We start from the raw sequence: 27,605 nt of genomic DNA on the forward strand, positions 1-27,605 counted from the left end.
TTTTTGTTTTTTGAGGGGGTGGGTAAGTTGATGAATAATGCTGATAATTGTTGGAATATCTCGGTAACATGGATTATTTTTTTATAACTTAGGTGGTTTTAGTGGAAACAATTATTTTAAAATTTTAATAGGTACGGTAACTTTATTCTAAACTGATGAAAATTATTTGCATATTTTTCTAAACAAACCATAAAGCATGCCCAATGAGCCTATCTGTTAAGTAAATTGACAAATTGATTAAACATGATCTCAGTATGAAAAATGGACATTAAAAAGTTAATTATTTTAATTTACTGTTTTTTGTTTGTTTTATCAACAGTTAAAATTGGGCAAGTGAATTTTTCACCATGGCCAGTGAATTTTCAAATCCACTGGCCCTATGGCAAGTGAATTTTAAAAATATTCTAGAACCCCTGCAGTATGAGTCTATAATATAACTACATATAGGCCTATATGTCAGGGATATATCCAGACATTCTTTGGTACCCAAAAAGGCCCCCCTCCCAAAAGAAACAGGCATTGAAAATTCCCAATTTGTCTTCATTGTTTATTTTGTTTTCCCAATTTCATCTGCTATGGGACCCTAGTGAAAAATCCTGGACAAATCCCTGCATGTACATATATAAATATGCATGTATAGAGGTTATTCTCAACAAGGGAAGCAAAATGATGTGACGTGAATAACCTCTATTAAAAATAACCAATATACAATACCTTTTCATTACAGGTTTTATATGGGCAGAGAAAAAAAATAAGAGAGAAAAAAAAAAGCGGGTTTCCTCTCAAAATCTGTGTGGTCCTTAACCATATGTCTGACGCAATATAACCGTAAATAAAAATGTGTTGAGTGCGTCGTTAAATAAAACATTTCTTTCTTTCTTTCTTTCGAAAATAATATTTTATTGACAATCGACTTGATATGTACAAGCAGTGTTATCGTATTTAGGACATTCAGGGCCGTGTCGAGTAAGTAAGTCTTTATTATCCAAAGCCATCCTGGCTATAGGCGCGACATAAACATCAATATTATTATCATAGTAACAGTTGTGCATATATACATAGTGTGATATTTAACAATCAAAATTACATGAATAGAGTATATAAAATGTCAATAGGAGGGTAAACATAATATATTAATTTTTAATGAACATTTCCCTTCTTAGAAAAGCCTTGTATAAATATTTTCCAAGATTGTTTAAAGTTTTTATATTTTCCGAGTTCAATAGTTTGATTAACTTAAACACGGAAGGTCTGACGTAGAAGTATTTCTTTATGTAATTTATTCTTAGATCATGGTAAAAAGGGCAACTCAGAATAAAATGGAATTCGTCTTCGATTGTTTCATTATCACATAGTGTACATAATCTGTTTTCTCTTGGGGTATTTTGGCGTCTCCCGACTTCAATACAAAGGCAATGGTCAGATAATCGTATTTTGGTAATCAGTTTGCTGTATACAAATTCAAGGCGTTTTTTTAGATAGTTCTTGACATTATGAGTAGGATTTAGATGTTGATATAAGAATCCTTTAGATGACGAATCAATTATTCTGTTACAATCCTGGATGAAGTGATCCTCTAAACGTTGTTTAACTGTGAATAAGAAAGAAGTTTTATTTTCGACCTGTTGGCTATCCCATATGTGAGGAAGGCCTACTTCTAGTAGAATATTTTTCACAGAATTTGCCCAATTAAATCTAGGGAGATTGATATCATCTAATAATAATTCGTAGCAGCTCTTTAAAATACAGTTGTTAGTATTTAATATTTTCAGCCAATATTTAATAATTCTGAATTTTGGAGAAGTGGTTAAAGGAAAGCGACCAAGTTCTGCGAATACCATCATATTAGTACATTTTTTACTTACACCAAGTATTCTTTTGCAGAAATCGATGTGTACCTTTTCAATATCTGTAGCGCTATGGTATCCCCAAATCTCGCAGCAATAGCTTAATATGCTGCTAACATAAGTATCAAACAAATATAACTTAGTTTCTACATTAAGGTTACAATCATTAAATTTTCTCAGCAAACCAAATAAAGCTTTGCGACCTTGATTAGCAATGCATTTTTGTGTCTCAACAAACTTTCCATTGAATTTTAATACCAATCCCAGATAATTGAATTCATTTACTATTTCCAATTCGTTATCCCCTAGATACCACTTTTCATTATCTCGTATAATACCTCCGTTACGAAATATAAGAACCTTGGTCTTATCGGTATTAATACATAAATTCCACTTATAACAATATATATTTAGACAATTTAACATTTCTTGCAAGCCTTCTATACTTTCTGAAAAAATAACTGTGTCATCAGCATACATTAGCAATAATAAGTTCAAATATTTCAATTCGTAAGAGTTATTGCAGTGGTTTAACAGGTCAAGTTCAATATCGTTGACAAAAAGAGAAAAGAGCATAGGCGATAGTGCGTCTCCCTGCATTAAACCCACACTAGTTGAAAAAGAATCAGAGAAGGACCCGTGGTGTTTAACACATGATTTAACATCATTATACATTGATCTAATTATAGTTAATAGTTTTCCTGTGACACCGTATCCGATTAGTTTATACCAAAGACTATTTCTATTAATACTATCAAAGGCCTTTTTGTAATCAATGAAACAACAATATAAAGTTTTTTATGCGCTAAAGTGGATGATAGCAGACTATGTATGGAAAAAATTGCATCACAAGTTCCATAGCCAGGCTTAAATCCGAACTGGGCATCAGATATAATATTGTGATTACTGCTCCATTGTAGAAGTCTATTGTTAATAAGAGAAGTAAATATTTTGGATATAACACTTAATAAAGTTATACCTCTATAGTTGCCTACATCGTTAGGGTCGTTCTTTTTGTATAAGGGTAGGATGATCCCGTTTGACCAAGAATTGGGGAAATAACCACAATCAATAATGCTATTGAATAGCTTGCTTAAAACGGGTAATAAAATGTCTTTAAATTCTATGAAATATTCAGTTAACAGAAGATCATGGCCAGGGGTTTTGTCTCGTTTAAGATTTGAAATAACATGTTCAATCTCAGCAGGTGTTATTATTTTATCCAATTCTTCAAAAACACTTTCATTATGGGTATTAACTGAGGTATCGTCAAATTCATCTATCATTTGGGTAATATTAACCTGTTCAACATGATCGGTGTTTGTTAAATTTTTAAAATGTATAAAAAAATCGTTGATTGTTAATGACGTATTAACTTGCTTACGTTTGTTCTTAAAACGCTTGAAGAATTGCTTTGGGTTATGTTTTTTTCAAATAATGCAACAGGTTACCTTCCTGATATAAATACATTCGTTTTGCTTTACCTATATGCTGTTTATATGTTTTCTTTTTTACAGCTAAATTATACCTGTTCTCGAATGAAGAATGCTTGTTAAACAAACATAGAGCCTCCTTGTAACTGCGATATAACTCACGGCACTTATCATCAAACCATGGTTTGTCACGGACTGATTTTAGACAATGACCTCCAACAGTTTTACATTTAACAGTGTGGGAACAGTATTGTTTGGTCGAGTCATTTATCAGATGAGTTAAATCAGTAACTGATTTATCAATACTTTCTTTGGTGGGACAAATATTTTGAAAGAGAATCTGTAATTGTTCGGACTTTCCGCTTAAACTGTTTAAAATATCAACCTTGCATTCCTCATTCCAGATAGTTAAAGTCATATATAAAGGATTACCTTTATTAACTACAACTTTGTTAAAAAATTTCAATGAGCAAACAACCTCGATCAAACAGGGCGCGTGGTCAGAAAACATATTAAAATCGCACACTGTAAAGTCGCTAACGATATGAAGTATGTCGTTGGAGCATATAGCGTAGTCAATACAGCTTGATCCATTTCTATGATAAAAAGTAAAACGACCAATATTATCACCAGGTGATCTGCCATTCACAATACGGATACCAGTAGCTTTACACAAGCGTAACAAGTTACGACCCAAGTTATTTACAGTTTTGTCTTGAGACACTCTTGGCGTTGAACACTCGTCAGAGACATAGTCAAACAGTTCACCGATGTTACGCAACACTTGATCATCAAGCCGATCCAGTGGGATATAATCCGGTTCCGCTCCAGTGCGCGCGTTAAAGTCACCTATACACAATACCTCGCCCTGGGTTTGAAAGTTCAAAATGTCATTGTATATCATATCAAAAATGTCACAGTCATATTTAACATAAAACACATTATTTTCAGGAGGTATGTACACACATAAAATAAATACGTGAAATTTATTTACAAACAGGGATTTGTCAAGTTTAACCCAGCAGTATGTATCGGCACATATCTTGACAATAGATATATATTTATGTAACCAATTTTTGTAATACAAAACACAGCCACCACCCTTACACTTCGATCGTACTATGCGGGCGGCTAAGATAAATTCGTTTACATTGAGATCATCAGTGTTATCAATCCAACATTCATTTAAAAAGAGCAAATCACATCCTGAAATAATATTAACAAATTCGCTGTCGCAAAGTTTAAAAGCTAGTCTCCTTTGAACATTCCATGTCATAATTTTGATCACATGTTCACCCTCCAGCCCGTCCTATGTAGCCGACATCGCTCCGTTTGCGGCGGATGGGTGATTGGGGTCTGCGGCGAATACGTGAGGGGGGTCTGCGCCAGATAAGTGATGGGGGTCTGCGCCAGATAAGTGATGGGGGTCTGCGCCAGATAGGTGAGGGGGGTCGGTTGTTACCGTTGGCGATGAACAAACGCGCGGTCGTTTCTGTGCCGGTCTGGTATCCCTCGCGTGTGTAGGACTTGGTCGCTGTTGGCTTGGCTTGTTTTGTACTACATCTCGGAACGACCGATAATCGGTGTAATTTGCCTCCTCGTAAGGTTTCCCATCTACAAATAACTTGTCCCGTAACAGTTTCGTCCTGTGTCCAGCTTGTCTCAGGCGTTTGGCTATGGGATACAGTTTCTTACGGCGTTCCTCGATCGCCGGGGGGAACTGCTCACTGATACCGTAAGGTTTTCCCTTGAGCTGGTACGCGTTCGACTTTATCAGTACGATATCCTTGTGGTACAGAAAGCGAGCAACAATGGGGCGAGATGAACCAAGTCGTCTTTTGCCAAAACGATGTACATTACCAAACTCAAAATCGTAATCCAAGCCAAGTTCATTTCCAAGAAATTCTCTTATTACGTACTCTGTAATTTCGTTAGGGTTTTCGGCAAGACCGGTGAAGATGAGGTTACATTTCATAGATCGGCATTGTAGATCGGTTATCAAATCTCTCATTTCATAATTGTCCTTTTTCAGCGACTCTATTTCTTTTTTGTATTCCGCGTTGTCATTACCAGTGTTTTTAATTGTCCGCTTTATCGCTTCTATTTCCGCTTTATTTTTGTCACCTGTTTCCTTCACACAATCGTACAAATTACTCAGACCTTGGAAATTGGATTCCATGTTTCGTTTATCGGTGATAACGTTCTTAACGTCAGCTTCCAACGAATAAACTTTGTTAGCAAGTGACAAGATAGACGACTGGACATCTTCAATTTTTTTAGCATACGTTTCAACATCTTCAATTTTTTTCGCATACGTTTCAATGTTAGAAAGTCTGGTGTTCATTTTTGACATTAAATCTATCAACAGATCTAGTGGTAGTGTCTCAGTCTTGGCGCTACTTCCATATATCACCTCTCGTGTGTTATGGAGAACTGTAGACAGTTCATCGCTTGTCGACATGTTTCTTTCTAGTGAGTAGTTCTCACAGTTCGCTACAAACGCTTCTTTTATATTATACCAGGTAGTTTATTTGTATCTGGAAGTTATAGTTCATGTTCTAGTAAATTTAGAAACAGTATAAATTTCTATTCTGCATCACAGTCTGACATCTTATCCAACAACGCAATTTCGAACTTGAAAATTGTGCTCCGAATGTAAGCCGTGTATCGGATTCACAGATTTAATTGTCATAATTAATTGATATTTCGCATTATTGACTTACATGTCTCTTTTCTGTTTCTCGGCAGTCTGTTTCATAGAGTTTTAAGCAATCTGCTCACTTCCAGTGTGTATCTTTACATAGTTTTTTATATATTTTTCGGAGCTCTGGATTTCCTGGCCACCATTTTCAACGCATGCGCATCTTTCGAAAATAATATTTTATTGACAATCGACTTGATATGTACAAGCAGTGTTATCGTATTTAGGACATTCAGGGCCGTGTCGAGTGAAACAAGCTATAATGGCCTTCACGTAGCCTCGTATCGTAATCTTTTGTTATGCAAATAGCCGTAGTTATTTATTGGAGAACAAAAATGCATTCACAACATACCTAGATTTAAAAAAAAATGGAAATAAGTCAACTTCGTGCATTTTAGATGATGACTTGTATATAAAACCTGTTGGGGGTTAGGGTTTGTTTTTATGCAAATGTGAAGAAAACAAGGATTGAATAGGAATTAAACGTAACATTTGCAAAACATTCAGGATCTAAACAATTGAACAGGACTATAGCAAGAGAACACCCTTTATTGTTTTATTTAACGACGCATTCAACACATTTTATTCACGGTTATATGGCGTCAGACATGTGGTTAAGGACCACACAGAGATTGAGGGAAGAAGCACGCTGTCGGCACTTCATGGGCTACTCTTTTCAATTAGCAGTAAGGGGTCTTTTATATGCACCATTCCATAGACAGGATAGCACATACCATGGCCTTCGATGTACCAGTCGTGGAGCACTGGCTGGAGTGAAAAATTAATTGCACAGAGCTGTATTGAAATGTCCATCTGAATAAGTGTGATGTTAATTTCCTGTAGGCCTATAAACCAGCTTTTATTAACCAGGTTCTTGTTACCATATAAAAATAATATACAAATAACTTTATAACAATAAAATACGTGTAGTCAACTTAAAATGAAGAAATTACGCTAATCAGTATCAAAGTACGATTTATGCATATTTCTTCGTGAGCGTTCGGAAAAAAAGGGAAGTGACGTCAGAGCCGCTGTACTCTTCCATTGTTGTTAACTGTTTATATATGGAGTAAGGGGCTTACGATCTTTTCAGAAGTCAGAGGCTAAATCCGTAGTGGGCGTGCCTGAACCTTTTTGGATAGGGGCACGTTAATACAGTTCCCAGTTCAACAGTGCCGTACTGCGCGGCCTTTGGGTGTAAAAATAAACAGTTTAAACGATCGGGATTGTCTTTTTATGGTTTTCACAAGGATGGTATCCGAAGAAAGACGCGTGTATTTTATCGCAAAAGAAAAGATTGGACACCAACACCGCATAGTACTTTGGTGTCGGCCCATTTACAGCCCGGAGCCCGAACGTTACCCGGAGACAAAAACAGTACTCGGTTGCGAATGCCGAGGTGTACATTGTACATATTTGGCACAAAGATACACCTCAGCATGATTTATTTATATATGTTAAAACAAAAATGTAGAATGTTTTATTTTTATTTATTTATTGAAAAAAAAAAGATTTTTCATGTTAGGGCTGTAGGCCTACATAACAAAATCTGTATTCACCGTCCGAAGAAGGAAACGTCAACAAGTAATTAAATATGGCATATACAAACATGGGATTTGGCATGAGGATACATCTCAGTACGATGTATTTAAATATGTTTTTAAAAAACGTGTAGAAAACAATAATAATTTTAAATATGTTTTTAATCTTCGGGCGGAATACGTCACAAAACCGTTCCTCATCGCCCAAAGCAACACGAAGTTCAATACAAAATAAACCATTACTGTCGGTGTCGAAATAACTATTATGTTTCATCCACGGGCTGACTTGAGAATCGGAGTGTTGTTTTAGTTAATTGGTCCTTTCTTTCCGTGGCCTACACATGTGATTCCTGATTGGCAGGTGTATATTGCAGGGTTATCGACCAGGTAAGTGATTACCACGGTCTAGAGATACGTACAAAATACGTGCCAGTTTTTTAAAGATCACAGGGTATTGTGGCGTAACCTGTCGCGACTATAGTACAATGTTAATGAACATTATCAGCCGCCCTGCTTCATTACTGTAAATAATGCTGTAAAACCCTTGATTAAGTAGACTTTCCCATCTAAAATTACAAAACTGACCAATTACGTAGTACCAAAGAAAAGAAAATTATCACTTGGCTATCGTGAGTGGTCGTTTTTACTCTAACGCACCCTACCAATAGGCCTAATAATATGCTACTTTTTTTATGAGAGAAAAATACTATAACCCCATTTCATTCTATTGATGCAAATAGAAATATATTTAGTTTAAAAGTTGATTATACTCTCAAGTCATTTATGTTGTTTTACAAGCCAGGTTAATGAAAGTGAAGCGCCTTGTCGTAAATTAGAGCGTTTGTTTACACTGTGCATACAGATTTCATTATGTACAGCCCGAACATAAAAAATGCGATATTTTCAAAAAAAAAAAAACCAAAAAATGTTTGTCCTACATTTATATTTTTTACATATTTAAATACATCATATCGTGGTGTATCTTTATGCTAAATATGAACAGTATACACCTCGGCATTAGCATCCGAGTTTTGGTTTTGTCTCCGGGTTACTTTCGGGCTCCGGGCTGTAAATTGGTCGACCGGTCTGGTCTGGCCACATCAGTTTCTCCACCCTCTGACTCGCTATCCGTTTTTTCTTCAGTATCACTGTTGTAAGTAAATGTGTGTCTTTCTTCATTTACTAACAGCTCATATTGATACGGCAAAACGTTTTGCGAACGAACACTCATTGTTTTGGTAAGCTGTGCAAGTCTTAGATTCTTTATGAGTGGTACGGACTAATGCTTTTAAGTGTAAGGCTTCAGATCAAGCGACGTGTCTCTGACGTCACGGACCTCGTGACTGCCCTGCTCATTAAAGATCGGCAATTTCCGCTAAGAGCTCGTATCTGGGGTTCTTTTATGGAGATATTTTAAGTAATTAATTTTTTATAAAAATTTTTTTTAGGTGATTCAATTATAATTAATTGTACATGGTTGGTGCCAAATATGGTTTACGTGACATGTTTCCTTTAATTGATGAACAAAAAAGGTATTATCTTGTATCGGCAGCTATGACGTTTTATCCAAACCGCTACACGTAATAGGCCAAGCCGAGTCATTGCATATGCGGTTACCATTAAAGTAAATTGTTTTCCTGATTGCCGATAACCACATGTTAGCGAAGTGTTAAATTAAAAAACAATAGGTAAATAAAACAAACACTGAAATTCAAAGCATGGCTGGGGTTTACTTGATTGAGATTAAACTGTCGTCGCGATTGATGATTTCCAAGTTCTTAGCCTAAAACATGTGCGAGATTAACGACCACGTGACGTGTCTAACCAATCAAAACACTCATGTCATTAGACTTTATTTCCTGTGCCAGAAACTTGAAAGGGAAAGGTAAACAATGCATGCTGTAACTGTGACGATGTAGAGATAGCATGTTACTGCAGTTTGCAGACCTAGCTCAAGTGGATTATTATTATATACTCATTGCGTTGTTGATATTATTCGATGACAAACGTCACAATCAAATTTATTAAACGAAATTTCAGCCGAGAGAAAAAGAATGAAAGAAAACAAAAAACCCACGATCGAGCGATGACGAGAGGAGGGGGGAAACGGCTAGTGGTTTTGCGTTTCTCACTAGCCCGAACTTAAAAACCACTAGCCACGGGCGTCGGGCTAGCGGATTTGTCGAACTCTGCCGTGACTTGGTACTGTTGAAGTTCTCACAGCTGAACATTGTATGTAATTACAGAGCTTCCAGTTGGTGTTGTGGTCGTTAATCAAGTCATCATACTAGTATATGATTACAATAGTACATAATAAACTACATAACAAACTACAGGGAGGTGTATCATGGGGTGCATTACAAAGTGTTATGGATAAGGAAGGAGGTTGTTTGTCTATAGAGTATAATGTTTTTTAAAACCATGTCATTGTTATTTATAAATTAATGGCAGGGAGTCTTGACAGTTTTTCTATTACATATTTTTTAATGTCCATCTATGCATGGTGGGTTGTATTATGGTATGGCATTGTCAGTCCATCAATAAACTTTTCTTGTCCAGGGTATATTTTCTCCATCAGTTAAAATAAGATCATCAGACCTTGCAACTTGGGGTGGTGGTGTGTCACATGCCTTAGCTGGGTCACTACAAACTATTTTTTTTACACATTGCTGCACATTTAAGGAAATCCTTGTCCAGACCAAATCTTCCTCATCACTTTGTTTTTGTTTAATGACACCACTAGAGCACATTGATTTATTAATCATCGGCTATTGGATGTCAAACATTTGGTCATTTCGAGTCTTAGAGAGGAAACCCGCTATATTTTTTCATTAGTAGCAAGGGATATTTTATATGCTCCATCCCACAGACAGGATAGCACATACAAAACAAGATATTTATTCAGTTATTGAGGCCACATGACCAAGATAACTCCTTTTAAAACAAATTAATCGTGCGCTACTTGTGTACAAATTACAATATATATTAAATTTAAACTGGCAGATTTCTTTTTAAAAACAAGGCTATTGCTTTAATACACTTTATATTTTGGGTGAAAATCAATAAATAATTTTTTCTCTTAAAGTATTTACTATAAAGTATTCTGATATGAACTATTTCCTGCTCAAAGCATAATATGGACATACTGAAAGAAAATAATATTCATCTTCCACCTGATTGAGATTACACTTTAATTTTAAACAGATAGTTTCATTTCTTTCTATTACTGGATTTATATCTGCTTTTCTGTACTTTTAATTTATGTGACCAGCACCTAAATTTAGAAAACATCTCAAGAGACAAATATAATATATACTTTTCTGTTTCTAAAAGAGATTTATAAGAAGAATATGCCTTTAGAAATTGAGAAGAATTAATTTTATCATGCCAGTGTTGAAAATGAATGTCTTTACATCTCTGTACAAAGCTGGATATAAATAACTTGATACTGCCACATTCTTGAGCAATCCAAACATAAAAAACCCTGTTTAAAACAACAGCGTTCTTACATGTGATACCCAAATTAATTTTGCCAGTTTTATCATGACATTTCAACATACCATAACAAGCTTTGGGATATCTGGATGAATCCATATATAACAATTTACACCAATATTTTATACAACGGCTAAAGTATTTCACACACAAATTATCTCTACCTATTTCCCCAAGTACAGCATTTGATGATACTCTCTTTGAAAGTCTTTAAAACCTTTTTAAAAAATTACTTTGTACTTTTTTAATAGATTATCAATAAGTAAATCCCCATATTTCAGAGCCATATAGTAAAATAGGAGCTATTTTAGTATCAAATATATTCTGGACAATACTATATGATAATGTAGGGTATCTCTTAAATAAAGTAAAAATAGGAAAACAGGCTTTTCTCACTTGTATAGATAGTCTCGCAAGCCTTAGATAATTTCAAACCAGAAGAGAATGTTGTACCAAGATACTTTTAATATGACAGTTGTTAAGTGTATGCCCTTATAAAACCACTTCTCATTACATCTTAAGTATCCACCATTTCTAAACACAATTATATTAGATTTATCAACATTAACTTCTAATCCCCATTTCACATAAATCTTATTTAGCACATCAAGCTTTTTTGTGCAAACCTATTACTGTATCATCAGTAAGTTCACCATCATCAGCAAAGAGAAGCATTAGTATATCATTAATGTTTTCATTCACAAAAATTCCTCTAAGTTTACTATTATTCATCTCATTTATAAATTCATTAATAAAAATGATAAACAAAACTGAACTGAACATACACCTTTGATGGACGGACACCACTAGATGTTGTGAAGGGATATGTCCTAACATTCCTTACTATTAACACAAGTTTTTACTTTTTCATACATATCTTTTAAAATGTTAAATAATTTACTTTAAATACCCCTCGTATGCAACACATACAGTAACTTTTTCCTATCTACCAAGTCAAAGCTTTGCGAAGATCAATAAAAGCAACATAAAATCAATGTCTACCCTTTATGCATTTACAGCTCGGGTAGGTGGTGTGTTACATGTCAAAACTGGGTCACCACAATTTACTTTCTATGCATTAAATTACACATTAACAGAAATCGTTGTGCGGGCCACCTTTCTCATCAATTCATCTTGGAACATAAAACCCTGCATGCAAGTACAGTTTCAGATGGTGGTGTGTCATGGACTATAGTATAACTAATTTACTATGACCTACTTTTAATGGAGTCAGGAATCTAGCTCAGTCGGTAAACTGTTCGCCTCAGATGTTTGTGTCATAGGAATGAATCACCTCTGTGGACCCATTCTCTGATTAAGTTTCTTCCCCTCCCAACCAGTGCCACATGACTGAGGTGTGTGCTACCTTGTCTCTGGAGAAGTGCATATATGACATCCACTGCTGCTCTGAAGACTATTAGTCAGAATTACCAAATGTTTGACATCCAGTAGTCGATGATTAATAAATCAATGTGCTCTAATGGTATAGTTAAACAAAACAAACTTTTACTGCATATTAAAGGAAAGCCTTGTTTGGGCTGTATTTTTCTTATTAATACCTATTTCTCGTTCCAGCCAGTGCACCACGACTGGTATATTAAAGGAAAGCCTTGTTTGGGCTGTATTTTTCTTATTAATACCTATTTCTCGTTCCAGCCAGTGCACCACGACTGGTATATTCAAGGAAAGCCTTGTTTGGGCTGTATTTTTCTTATTAATACCTATTTCTCGTTCCAGACAGTGCACCACGACTGGTATATTCAAGGAAAGCCTTGTTTGGGCTGTATTTTTCTTATTAATACCTATTTCTCGTTCCAGCCAGTGCACCACGACTGGTATATTCAAGGAAAGCCTTGTTTGGGCTGTATTTTTCTTATTAATACCTATTTCTCGTTCCAGCCAGTGCACCACGACTGGTATATTCAAGGAAAGCCTTGTTTGGGCTGTATTTTTCTTATTAATACCTATTTCTCGTTCCAGACAGTGCACCACGACTGGTATATTCAAGGAAAGCCTTGTTTGGGCTGTATTTTTCTTATTAATACCTATTTCTCGTTCCAGCCAGTGCACCACGACTGGTATATTCAAGGAAAGCCTTGTTTGGGCTGTATTTTTCTTATTAATACCTATTTCTCGTTCCAGCCAGTGCACCACGACTGGTATATTCAAGGAAAGCCTTGTTTGGGCTGTATTTTTCTTATTAATACCTATTTCTCGTTCCAGCCAGTGCACCACGACTGGTATATTCAAGGAAAGCCTTGTTTGGGCTGTATTTTTCTTATTAATACCTATTTCTCGTTCCAGCCAGTGCACCACGACTGGTGTATTCAAGGAAAGCCTTGTTTGGGCTGTATTTTTCTTATTAATACCTATTTCTCGTTCCAGCCAGTGCACCACGACTGGTGTATTCAAGGAAAGCCTTGTTTGGGCTGTATTTTTCTTATTAATACCTATTTCTCGTTCCAGCCAGTGCACCACGACTGGTATATTCAAGTAAAGCCTTGTTTGGGCTGTATTTTTCTTATTAATACCTATTTCTCGTTCCAGCCAGTGCACCACGACTGGTATATTCAAGTAAAGCCTTGTTTGGGCTGTATTTTTCTTATTAATACCTATTTCTCGTTCCAGCCAGTGCACCACGACTGGTATATTCAAGGAAAGCCTTGTTTGGGCTGTATTTTTCTTATTAATACCTATTTCTCGTTCCAGCCAGTGCACCACGACTGGTATATTCAAGGAAAGCCTTGTTTGGGCTGTATTTTTCTTATTAATACCTATTTCTCGTTCCAGCCAGTGCACCACGACTGGTATATTCAAGTAAAGCCTTGTTTGGGCTGTATTTTTCTTATTAATACCTATTTCTCGTTCCAGCCAGTGCACCACGACTGGTATATTCAAGGAAAGCCTTGTTTGGGCTGTATTTTTCTTATTAATACCTATTTCTCGTTCCAGCCAGTGCACCACGACTGGTATATTCAAGTAAAGCCTTGTTTGGGCTGTATGTTTCTTATTAATACCTATTTCTCGTTCCAGCCAGTGCACCACGACTGGTATATTCAAGGAAAGCCTTGTTTGGGCTGTATTTTTCTTATTAATACCTATTTCTCGTTCCAGCCAGTGCACCACGACTGGTATATTCAAGTAAAGCCTTGTTTGGGCTGTATTTTTCTTATTAATACCTATTTCTCGTTCCAGCCAGTGCACCACGACTGGTATATTCAAGGAAAGCCTTGTTTGGGCTGTATTTTTCTTATTAATACCTATTTCTCGTTCCAGCCAGTGCACCACGACTGGTATATTCAAGTAAAGCCTTGTTTGGGCTGTATTTTTCTTATTAATACCTATTTCTCGTTCCAGCCAGTGCACCACAACTGGTGTATTCAAGGAAAGCCTTGTTTGGGCTGTATTTTTCTTATTAATACCTATTTCTCGTTCCAGCCAGTGCACCACGACTGGTATATTCAAGGAAAGCCTTGTTTGGGCTGTATTTTTCTTATTAATACCTATTTCTCGTTCCAGCCAGTGCACCACGACTGGTATATTCAAGTAAAGCCTTGTTTGGGCTGTATTTTTCTTATTAATACCTATTTCTCGTTCCAGCCAGTGCATCACGACTGGTATATTAAAGGCCATGGTATGTGCTATCCTGTCTGTGGGAAGTGTATATAAAAGATCCCTTACTGTATTATAACAAAAATGTAGAGGGTTTCCTCTGTAGACTACGAGTCAGAATTACTAAATGTTTGACATCCAATAGCCAATGATTAATTAATCAATGTGCTCCAGTGGTGCGTTAAACAAAACAAACTTTTTCTTCTTATTAATACCTTTAGGATCATCAGTTTGGGATGGCGATGTGTCGTGTTTAGTAATACTAGGTCACCATGACCTACTTTTCATGGTTCTAAATGTACACCTGCTGGTACTTGGGGGCCATTATGATGAATAAAGTATGTACACACAATGTGGTTTTTCACCCCCTCCTCCACCCCCACTCCCCCCACCACCACCCCATCCACCTTGTGTGTGGGTCTACATCAAACTTCTTTGCTGAAAAGTAAATGTTTTACTAGCACACATACACAATCAATCACCACCTTCTGGAATCTGTATACACATAAAACTCATGATTAAAATTAAATGTTTATATCGTGTCCGAATACTCAATATAAATAAAACAATAGTAAATATTCTTCATCTCTCCACATTAGCTTTGAAGTATACTACTCAAAAGGATGTCAATTATATTAGCTAGACCATAATGTCACGCATGGTATTGTTCCATTTTGACGAAAGTGGGTCTAAGCAACCCATAAATGAATTAAAATCCACTGTCATTGACACTGTCGACTAGTTCTAATGGCGAAAAGATGCTTACATTTGCATGTAAATCAAGCCGAAAGCGAAAGGTCTGCTAAGTGCCCATAACTCGCTTTTTCACAAAGTGCTTCATTTGCACGCTTTGCACGTGTATTCCATGTTCCCAATGCTGAATTTCCGTATAATTGGAGCTTGCGTTCGTGTACGGTGCACACTCCAAATTCGACAATGGTACAACTTCAACTGACTATCGAAGATCGAGGAAGGGCTATTGCTTGGCTTCAGGATGGCAATACGCAAAGAAATGTTGCTCTGAGACTTGGTGTCAGTCAGAGTGTCGTTGGCCGACTGTGGCAACGGTACCAAGCAACGAATTCTGTTCGAAATTGTCCACGTTCGGGAAGACCCCGAAGCACTACAAATAGAGAGGACCGCTACATCACCAATATGGCTCTACGTCAACGCACAACCACTGCACGCCGATTACGTGACAATCTGCGGACTGCGACTGGAACTTGAGTGTCTGATCAAACCATACGCAATCGTCTGAGAGCCAATAATCTACGCTGTCGTCGCCAGGCTGTTCGACCACCACTCCTACCACGTCACAGAATGGCCAGACGTCACTGGTGCACGCTTCATCTGCGGTGGCAACGTGTTCATTGGGGTCGAGTGATGTTCACTGATGAGTCCAGGTTTCGTCTCCAGTTCAACGACGGTCGGGTTCGTGTCTACAGACGTCCTGGGGAGCGCTTCACTGACGTTAACGTTAGACAACGTCACCGGTTCGGTGGTGGCAGCGTCATGGTGTGGGACGGCATCTCTATCCACCACAGGACCCCCCTCTATGTTGTGGATGGCAATCTGAATGGAATCCGCTATCTGAATGAGATTATCCGGCCGTTGGTTCTCCCAGGCATTCAGCAGATTGGCGGCGGGGCAGTTCTGCAGGATGACAATGCCAGACCCCACCGCGCCAGGGTGGTAACAGACTTTCTCAGACAACAAGGTATCGCCAGGATGGATTGGCCAGCATATTCCCAATAGAGAACGCCTGGGACGAATTAGACAGGAGAGTTCGGGATAACCATGCCCCTCCGGCCAACCTTCATGATCTGGGTCAACTTCTTATGGCAGAGTGGCAGGCCATTCCCCAAGAGTTCTTCAGACGTCTGATCAACAGCATGAGGCAACGATGTGTCGAGTGTATTCGCACCAGGAGTGGATTCACACACTATTAAACGAATGTTCTAATGTGTAAAATCCATGTTTGACAACCTTCAACTTTGACAGCATGTCATGTGACTTTCTTGTATACAGTGACGTTTATTTGTGTTTTTTTGTAAATATGGAACAATAAATAAAAAATTTGGTGTAGTTTACATCATCAATCTAATACACTCTGAAACTTATTTGGTTATAAATTTTTGACCCTTAAATTCTTTTGAGTAGTATACATTGTGTACAACGATTTATGGCATGTATTTTTAATCTACAGTTTTGTTGTTTTTATTGTTGCTTTTTTTTAACAGCTAATGCTTAGTATTCGTACATTTCTTACCAAATTAACAATAAAATATTTGATGACTTGGGGCTAACTCTGGGTAACCAAAACATTTTGCCAGATTATCTTTTTAAAATGCAAAAACCAGAGTTATCCTCTTTTTTTCAATTATATAAAAAAAAAAATTAAAATTAAAATAAAATTTGCCAAATGTTCCTAAAATGTGCGAATTTTGGGAGTGGCAGAGCTAGCTCTGTGACTGGTGAGAGGAATCGGTGTATAGGTAGTATTAAACCAAATAACTTCAGGCTGGGTCAAAGTTCGAGGTGCAGCAAACTTTTGATAGAGAAGTTAAAACCACAAGTCCTGTGATTGATGGTAAATGTGAGTGTGTTGGTTGTAAAAAAAAAAAAAGTTTCATCTGGGCAAAACATTTATGCAATTTTACTTTGAGGTAGGGGTTGTAGTACTGATATTTATGGGTCATAGTTTTGTTGGTATATTGCATATAGTGTTTTTAAGCACAAACGTTAACATGGTCGCCTAAGGGATTTATTTGGTATAGTACAACCTATAAGGAGGAAATGTTGCGATTTGTCATGGCAGCCACTAACTGCCACTAGTTCACATTGTTGAGTACCATATGTAATTGTTAATATATGGTTCCACTGGTTTGTATTTTTATTACATCAGGTCATACTCTTGACCTGGTTTTATGGTGTATCAGATCTCATAACCCTGTTACCTCTAATATAGGTTATCACACTCTCCTGTACTCAGTTTATCCCATTATCAAGATTAGTTTTGGTTTTGAAGGACATTTCCAAATAGCACTCTTTCACATTCCTCTCTCTCTCTCTCTCTCTCTCTCTCTCTCTCTCTCTCTCTCTCTCTCTCTCTCTCTCTCTCTCTCTCTCTCTCTCTCTCTCTCTCTCTCCTTGAAGAGTTTTTTTGGGTTTTTTGGCATTGGTACAGTTTACAAAACATATGTTACAAAATACAAAGAAAATACACATAGCACACAAATTTGTGAATTTAATTAATGCTGCATCTCCCATTTGCCCCTGGGAAAGGGTGAAGTTTTTGTTTTCATTGTTATATATATAGAGAGAAAAGCATTTAGACCATAATTTCATCATCGCTATTAGACCAACTAACTTCAGTGGAAGGCTTCTTTGACACATAATTTTGAATTTGGTTATTTTGACACACACTCACACACCCAGCCAACCCCACCCTAACCCCTGTAAAATGTGTCCTGGCAGATTTTTCATGAGTGGTAGATTTGCGGTCAACAATACCTCTTATTTTATGTAACCATTTACCTTCACAGAGGTCTATTGATAATGGACTTGTACAGGTCAGCTGTTTTCTGTTCTTGTTGTCCAAATGTAAGGTTGTAAAGTACATGTTGATTGAGAGTGTCACATTTTAGTAATCGTCAGCTATTGTATTGCAAACATTTGGTTATTTTAGAGAGGAAACCTGCCACATTTTTCCATTAGTAACAGGAGATCTTATATATGCACCATTCCACAGGATAGCACATACCATGACCTTTAATATACCAGTCCGCGGTGCACTGGAATGAGAAATGGGCAAACAACTGCGCATCAGATGAGCTCTTTAGGGGCCATTCAAATATGTGACGATCGAGGGGGTGGGTGGATGCATGTTCAAATATTATGTGACGATCGAGGGAGTGGGTGGATGTACATGTATGTTCAAATATTGTGTGACGATCGAGGGGTGGGTGGGTGGATGTATGTTCAAATATGTGACGATCGAGGGGGTGGGTGGATGTATGTTCAAATATTATGTGAAAATCGAGGGGGGTGGGGTGGCTGTATGTTCAAATATTATGTGACGATCGAGGGGTTGGGTGGATGTATGTTCAAATATGTGACGATCGAGGGGTTGGTGGATGTATGTTCAAATATTATGTGACGATCGAGGGGATGGGTGGATGTATGTTCAAATATTATGTGACGATCGAGGAGTCGGTGGATGTATGTTCAAATATTGTGTGACGATCGAGGAGTAGGTGGATGTATGTTCAAATATTGTGTGACGATTGGGGGTGGATGTATGTTCAAATATGTGACGATCGAGGGGGGTGGATGTATATTCAAATATGTGACGATCGAAGGGGGGGGGGTGGATGTATGTTCAAATATGTGACGATCGAGGGGGGATGGGTGGATGTATGTTCAAATATGTGATGATCGAGGGGGTGGGTGGATGTATGTTCAAATATTATGTGACGATCGGGGGGTGGAGGGGGTGGATGTATGTTCAAATATGTGACGGTCGAGGGGATGGGTGGATGTATGTTCAAATATGTGACGATCGAGGGGGTGGGTGGATGTATGTTCAAATATTATGTGATGATCGGGGGGTGGGGGTGGGTGGATGTATGTTCAAATATTATGTGACGATCGAGGGGGTGGGTGTATGTATGTTCAAATATGTGACGATCGAGGGGGTGGGTGGATGTATGTTCAAATATTATGTGACGATCGAGGGGGTGGGTGGATGTATGTTCAAATGTCTGACGATCGAGGGGGTGGGTGGATGTATGTTCAAATGTTGTGTGACAATCGAGGGGGTGGGTGGATGTATGTTCAAATGTTGTGTAGCATTGCAGGGCGTGTGTACTGAGCAGCATTACGTAATGCACTTTTTTTATTACTAATTTAAAAAAAATTTTTTTTTTTATTTTTTTCCATAAACACTTTGACATGGCGATAATGTTTAGCATAGGTAGTTATAGCTATATGTAAACACTCAATAATGATTATAAATAGTTAAAGTGCATATTTACACTTTCCCAAATCGCAAAGCAGCATGTTAAAATTGTATATTTACATTACAATAAGGGTCAGATAAGTATGCTAGACTTCAAATTTGGCTTTCTGAACCATGTACACCCAACATTAGAGACAAAACATTACTTGATAGAGCAAAAGCAGTCTTCAGAGGTACGGATTAAAAAAATATGGCGGCCATTTTGAAATTGGTAACCATCAAGGTCAAACCATTATTAAGGTCAAATGCAGTGGTTCAGGATGATGAATCCATTGAGAAAACTTTGACAGGCAAAAATGGCAGTTTTACCTTGTCTGGGACCTGTCTAATATTACACCCATAGCCTGACTTATTTGTGAATGGGGAGGGGGTATCCAATCGATACATAAATTGTATTTTGTCGGGGGATGGGGGGGGGGGGGGGGGGGGGGGTATGGTCTAGCATTATGGAACATTACAGTGGGAGGGAATATGTCTAATTATGACAAAAATAGCATTATGGGGGGGGGGGTTAGTTCAATGGTGTCGTTAAACAAAAAAACTTTTTTTTATTTGAATGGCAACTATAAAAACCTTTTCACAAACATATTAAAACTTTATTATTTATTCACTGCACTGTTCTTGTTGCATTGATATTTGTATCTTATATTTGAATAACACAGCTGGCCATAACATTTAGGTTGTGGTGTTTATATTCCTTAAGATTTTGTGGAGAATAAAGCACCCTTCTTGGTTTCTTGATATGTGATAACCTTGATAACCTGAAGAGTAGCCCATGTAGTGGCAGCAGTGGGTTTCCTCTTAAAATCTGTGTGGTCCTTAACCATATGTCTGACGCCATATAACCGTAAATAAAATGTGTTGAGTGCGTCATTAAATAAAACATCTTTCTTTCTTTTTGATAACCTGAACAAGGGTTTACTTGAGAAAATGTTATTTTCAGTGTATGGAGGTCACATCATTGATCTGTTACAGTTTTCCAGCCAGGGTACCACGACTGGTATATCAAAGGCCATGGTATGTGCTATCCTGCCTGTGGGATGGTGCATATAAAAGATCCCTTGTTACTAATGGAAAAATGTAGCAGGTTTTCTCTCCAAGACTAAATGTTTAACATCCAAAAGCCGATGATTAATAAAGCAATGTGCTCAAGTGGTGTTGTTAAAGAAAACAAACTGTTTTTTTACACAGTTTACCCTAACTCCTCTTCTTTCTTGTGGATGTTTTTATTGATTTTTTATAATATTTATATATTTTGAGAATAAAGGTACCATTATTAAAGTTGTATACTAAATAGAAAAATTTATGCTTTTTGTTTTTTGTTTTTCAAACATATGATTTGTATGTCATCTTCTGAAAGGCTGCAGAGTTTGGTCTTTGAGATTTAAATCTTAAATGTATGTATAAATGTATATATTTCAAATTAAATTGATTAAATTGTTGTTTTTTTTAGAGCATTGATGAGTTAATATCGAAAACAGTACCATCCACAATTCGACTGCAGCAAGACCTAAAGCTTGAAGAACCACTTGGTAAGAAATCTGAGAATAATAAAGCCATCTTTAATACAAAAAGTATTTGCAGTAACTATATCACTGCTTATTCTTCTTTTGCATTCAAATGGCTATACGTTGAAACATTTTAGTAGTTGACCATCATATTATTTTTTATTTTGATAATTTGTTATTGAACAGGCTTCGTATGGGTCATGGAAATAAAATAAAAAACTTTATAGAATTGCCCCTGCGAGTGCTGTAACCTCACCGTGGTGCAGGGGTGTAACATTCTCTTTGAGAATGGCCAATACAGCACAAATTGAAGTTTAGAGTAAAATTCGGTGTCAGTAAATTTCTGTGATATTTGTATTTGTATTTTTGCACAGTTCTTTACACTGTTCTTGTTTAAACCTTGAATTTTTATATTGATGTTGATGTTGATCATCACTTTATTTATTTGCATTACCATAGTTTGACACCCAATAGCCGATGTATTTTTCGTGCTGGGGTGTCGTTAAACATTCATTCATTCATTTATAGAATTGTGATTTTGGGCTATTTAAAGTTATAAAAAATAAAACTGGTTGATATTAGTTTTTTGCATTTAATGTAGTCTGAAGGATCCTGGAATGGGAATTAAACCATTTCACTCATACTTGCTATTAACAAGAATATCTCATGTGAGAAAGCCATGTGGGATATTTGTATGGTTATGCTTGACCATCTAGGCTTTCCGGGTGAGTGCGTATCGTCTGAACGAGTTCCTAGTGGCGCTGCTCACCCGGGGGCCACAACGGGCCTGTTCCCCAATTTACTAATATAATTAAGACCACCAATTGACCTTGTATTTGAAAAGACCGATAGACCGATCTTTGATACCGCCATGATCAACACACATCCTTATTTTGAAGGACACATCAAGACTCTCCTGCATTTCTCGACACTTGTGTAGATGAAATACATTTTTAAAGTATTATATCTAAGGCCGTCTTGACTTTTTTCAAGGGCCGTTATGACTTTTTAACTTTGGCCGTTTTGACTTTTGTTAAGGGCCGTTTTGACTTTTTCACTTTGGCCGTTTTGACTTTTTTAGGGCCGTTTTGACCAATTATTGTTAAGGCCGTTTAGTACTGGGGCCGTTATGACTACGATCCATTTTTATCTTGCCATTTTTGACAAGAAGAGTTTGGCTGGAAACAAATTTATTCCAATATTTTGATACTGTTCATAAAATGACTGTCATGTACGTGGTTTGAACAATCCCGAACAGAAGCACTGTATTGGTACTCGGTTACAGCAAGAGTGGATTGTTGATGATTTTGGTTACGGCGTGTTGCATGTTTCTTGCACGAGCTCCGGTAGATTTTACACAATATTGTTCATTCTTATACGGTATCTTTCATATTTAAATATTCAAACCACTCAGGTATTAATTGTAACGTATCGTACATATATGCACATGTTTAATTTAGTGCATAGCAATGTATAGCGTAGTATAAAGTACTATTTAATACAGTGTCATGCAATATTGCATACTAAAAAAAAGATCTGTCGACAAAATATGTCAGGACTACCTATGTTTACGGTAACTTTCATACAAGCAATACATTTTGTGTATAGAATAAATATGTTGGCATTTATTGTCATAACTGCTTTAAAATATTAGAAAATGCATGTTTTGATGATTTCTATTTATAGGTTACAGCGTTTTTGCAACGCTGTTACTGTGTGTTTACCAAATTCGTTTGATTATGGAAGTGTCATTCATTGATGAATCGTCTGTTATCATTAATGAAACTTGATATATCAATGAACATTACTTCGCCATTTGTCAAAGAAAACAATATCACCAGTTCTGACAACTGTACTGATATTAATGTTGACATGTTATAACATCAACCCCAAAATCAAAGGTTAGTGGAGTATTAAAGAAAAAAAAGTAATCTTTGTACTTAAGAAAGTCCAGTTGGCAGTAATTTGAAACGACATGTCACGGCTAAGCATTAGAAGAAATGTCCAAGAAGATATTCCAGTAAATTTGATTTAATGCAGCATTCTACTTTCTTGCACGTTGATGCCAAACTGCTACATGTATGTGAGGTGTGTTCCAAGGTCTATAAAACTCGACAGGGACTTTCTATATACACAAAAAGCGTCACCATGCTAAGACATACAAGTATTCGTGTACATATTGTGATAAGACATACTGTGATAAGTGACTTTATTTTGTCCATTTGAATAACCATATTGGAAACAAGCCTTACAACTGCCCAAAATGCTCAAAACCTTTTGCATGTTTCAAGTATGTGAAAAACCACCATGTATCGGTGATAACCCTGAATACTCAAATAGCTTATTGTGATTTTCTTTACACCAAACCAGCTAATATCATCACAGGCCATCTAACACATTACATGTACATTCAGAAATATGGAATATTTAGTATGACGATTTTGTTTTCAATTGTTCATTTGACTCTTTGTCATTATGATACTGCATTGGCTGTTCCTCCTTGGATATTAATAATTGAAAAAGTACATGATTATTTGACCATTTTAAAAGGTTTTTGTTTTGATCATATAAAACGTAGTTTATAAACAATGAATATAGTTTTATCATTTCTAAAATTCAGAAGTGCATTCAATTTATATGGGCCAGGATCTAGGAGCTATCCATATGGTGGAATTGTCAAACTGGTCTTGTTCCCATTGCAAGTTGGTTGACATTAGATACAGCTGCTTTCTTTCACTTTGGTTTGAAACGTCATTCAATCAAATCAAAACAGATTTCTGCAAGATACATACAGGTCAGGTCAAGTCATAGGGTTTTACGTGCACATTCAGAACAAGCTGTTGTAGCGCACGCCCGTCGTGGGCACAAGAGCCGGCCTTGGCCGGCTCCTCCGTCCATGACAGGAAAGGTGGGGGGAGGGGAGAGGAGGGACCGCCTGCACTGGCAGGTGCAAGGGAGCACCAGCAGCCCGATCGAATCGGTGGGGGTGGTGGTGGTGCTATGGAATTTTGAATGGAGCCGTTAATGCCAAAGAGAAAGGGGTGCACAATTTTGATTGAGGAAATTTGGCGCAATTTTGAACGGTTGGTCGAAAGGTAAATGGCCGAGCTAATATAGGTTTTGATATTAGTGAATCGAGAGTGGCTCGTTAATTATAGACTTCTATGATGCTGGGTGTCTCCCTAGGTTGCCCATAGGGCCCTTATAAAGGGCCTGACCGCTTCTGGTCGTGGCATGACAACCCAGGGGAGACTCGTGCAATTGAGTAGTTGACACTGGCAGGCAAGGCAGTTGTTCCGGGTTGGTCGATGTGACGTTGTTGGCGTAGTCCTCCGTGTCCTCCTCTTTAGTGTCACCAAGAACAAGTTATCACCAGCAGCAAGTATTGGGGGTTTGGGTGGGGGAGGCTGATATTCTTTTGTTCAGCTTCCCCCGGGTGCATTGCAATTGTGTACTCGGAACCGGTATTCTTTTGTCCAGTTCCTTATTAGAGCACGTGCTGGGCCATTAAATGGGTGCGGGTGCATTGTTAGTCAATGCACCCTGTGTACTGATGCAGTGAGCGTGTAGTCTGTGTGTGAATCCTAGTTTTGTGTTAAGGTTGTACCTGTTGTCTTAAGTCCCTATTTTAGTGAGTTCAATGGTCATTCATGACCACCCATCCCCCCCCCCCCCCCCCCCCCGTCTTTGTATAGCATTGAATACAATGACGGAGGGGGATTTATACTAGCCTAGCTATCTAATTTGAAGGGTGGAACCCTTATAGTGTAAGTATTGGTTTAAAAAGCCTAGTGCTTGACATACTTAACTTTATTACCAATGAATGAAACAAAATTAACAGTGGCAGGTAGCAATTGTACAGTAGAACAGTTGACAGACAATTACTTAGTTTGAAGAATTTTGATTCCCGCCGCCTAAATAGAATATCTTAGTAGCCTTGTTTTTTCATCTGGAGCCCTAGTTGACTTACCTTAGTCAGCTAGGATTTCATGCATCAGTAATAAAGAACATGGTGCGAGTGCAAAGACAAATTCGTGCAGTTTATTTACAGTTAGGTGTGGTGGGGTTCTTGATCCGTGATTGGTTGGATTGGACCACTGAGGGGTGCTGCAAAAAAAACAGGTGATATTTAGTGGTGTCCTATCCTGGTTGATTGTCTAACGATGTTGATTGGCTGGTTATTAGCCAATTGGGTTGTTGTGATTTCGATCCTGTATTAGTGGAAGAAAAAAAAAATTCTAATGTATCGCTAACGTAATGTATGCCAGTTGTCAATCACGGGTTTCAGAACAATAACATATTTACAGTAGAATAATATGGTAATCGTGGTTAGGTCTAGTTGGCATTGGCATATCTAGTGGTTATTAATCACTCTCTACCGTCCCGCCGTTAATCTCCAGGTTGAAGTGCCTGGTCGAGTGCTTACGGTCGCTCTTCCATCCAAGGGATGTACAGGCGGGTGGTTTTGAGTAATTGTTAATTTATATTGCTAAATTTATGCCAGCTAATTTGGTTGAGCATATGCTTTTACTTTTGTCGTTTCACTGTTCTACCCCCGGGTGGAATACATGGTCTGTTTGAGTGCGTAGGGTGGATGTTTCACCAAGGGGGTCACAGGTGTCATGATCCAAGCATTGTCATATCTAGCGGTTCTTAAATCATTCGCTACCGTCCCGCCGTTGATCCCTGGGTTAGAGTGCTTGTGTGGTCAAGTGCTTAAGGTCGCTCTTCCATCCAAGAGATGTACAGGTGGGTGGTTTTGAATAATTGTTAATTTATTGCTAAATTTGTGTCAGCTAATTTGGCTAGGTATATGCTTTTACTTTTGTCGTTTCACCGTTCTCTCCCCGGGTTGGAATATGAGGTCTGTTCAAGTGCATAGGGTGGATGTTCCATCCAGGGAGTCACGGGTGTCACAAGTTAAGCAGCGTATTAATTACTTATCTTAATTATAGATCGTTGGTCCCCCGGATTGGAGTGCATGTCGGTCAAGTGCAGAAGGTCACTCTTCCCTCCGGGAGACGTACAGGCGGGTGGTTTGTGATCATTTTCTAGTTTTAGTTTTTAACTTTATGACTGTCGGGAGCCCGGTGGGTGTGCTACTGTTTCTCATCCTGGGGGTCCGCGTCAACTGAACGCTGGCAAGTACGTGGCACTTATAGTTTTGGTTTGGTGGACTGGACGAATTGATATACTGCTTTGAAGGTTTTATGTTTTAGATATTTATCAGGGTTAAATAGAAAGTTAGGCGTAATTGGTTTGTTATGGTTGGCTTCGGCTATTGATTCTATCATTAGTTTTCTCTGACTGTCGTGTAACGTGCAATCCAGGAGATAATGTTTCATGTCTTCCCGGGTGCCACACTCACAGTAAGGGTTTTTATTGGTGAAAGAGCAGCTGTTGAGCTGCGATGATTTACCTATGCGCAATTTAGTAATTATTTTATCCACATAAGTGTTTAGGTGTTTAGGTCAGATAGAGTTGACTAGTGGTTTGATGTTATAGTGCCATGTATTGGTTGTTAGGTCCCAGTTGGCCTGCCATTGATTAATGTAATGTTTTCTTGCTTTTGACATGAGTTCTGAAATTCCTAAAGGTAGTGTTGTAATTTTACTAGTGATTGAAAGTGCAGTTTTGGCTCCATAGTCAGCTATTTCATTGCCAATTATCCCTACGTGAGCTGGGACCCATTCGAATACTACTGTTAAATTGAGATGGTTTAGTTCATGAAGTTTATTGTGGATAGCTGCGAGAATGTCTGGTCTGGTAGATTTATTAGTTTGAAGTGATTGGATAGAGCTAAGACTGTCTGAGAAAATAACGCTTTTTGAGTATTTTTGGGTTTTGATCCAGATTAGAGCTTCATTGGGATGGCATGATGTTAAACTCAACTTCTAAGCTCTGTCCGCTGGTATTTGATGGAACTTTAGCTATAATTCTAAGAGCTTGGTTTTGAATAACATCTAATTTATGTAACAGTTTGGGGGCGGCGCAACTGTAGGCTTGGGCTCCACAATCTATTCTGGAGAGTATGCATGCTTTGTAAACCATAAGCATTGCCTCTGTTTGCGCTCTCCAACTGGTACCTGAGATGGCTCTTAACAAGTTTAGAGTATTTTTTGAGTTCCTGACTATGTCATTGATATGGTTACTAAAGGTTAGTTTTGAGTCAAAAGTTACACCTAGAAATTTAAATTGTTTGACTCTTGGAATTATTTTATCACCTGATTTAAATTGGTGATTATCTGATTTATTGACTTTATTAAAAAGCATATAGACAGTTTTAGTTTCTGATAGTTTAATGCATTTGTTAAGTCTATTCATATCAGCTTGCATTAGGTGAAATAAATTAGTGGTTGTGTTACCTGTGCATCAGATGGCGCAATCATCGGCAAATAGTGCTGTGTTTAATGGCGTGGTTGTTTTTGTTTTTCCTTTAGCATTAAGT

The 27,605-nt window shown here is 37.6% G+C and overlaps 1 protein-coding gene across 2 annotated transcripts in view; it reads left to right on the plus strand.

Moving 5' to 3' along the window:
* LOC121374123 (glycine dehydrogenase (decarboxylating), mitochondrial-like) overlaps positions 1 to 27,605 on the plus strand; it is a 79,442-nt gene that overhangs the window by 9,052 nt on the left and 42,785 nt on the right. For both annotated transcript variants that reach the window (XM_041501059.1, XM_041501060.1), the window contains exon 2: positions 21,103 to 21,181. In XM_041501059.1, coding sequence (XP_041356993.1) covers positions 21,103 to 21,181 — 79 coding nt within the window. The remainder of the gene's footprint in view (positions 1 to 21,102; positions 21,182 to 27,605) is intronic.

Source organism: Gigantopelta aegis, chromosome 6 (genome assembly GCF_016097555.1).
Source record: "Gigantopelta aegis isolate Gae_Host chromosome 6, Gae_host_genome, whole genome shotgun sequence".
Classification (NCBI taxonomy): Eukaryota; Metazoa; Mollusca; class Gastropoda; order Neomphalida; family Peltospiridae; genus Gigantopelta; species Gigantopelta aegis.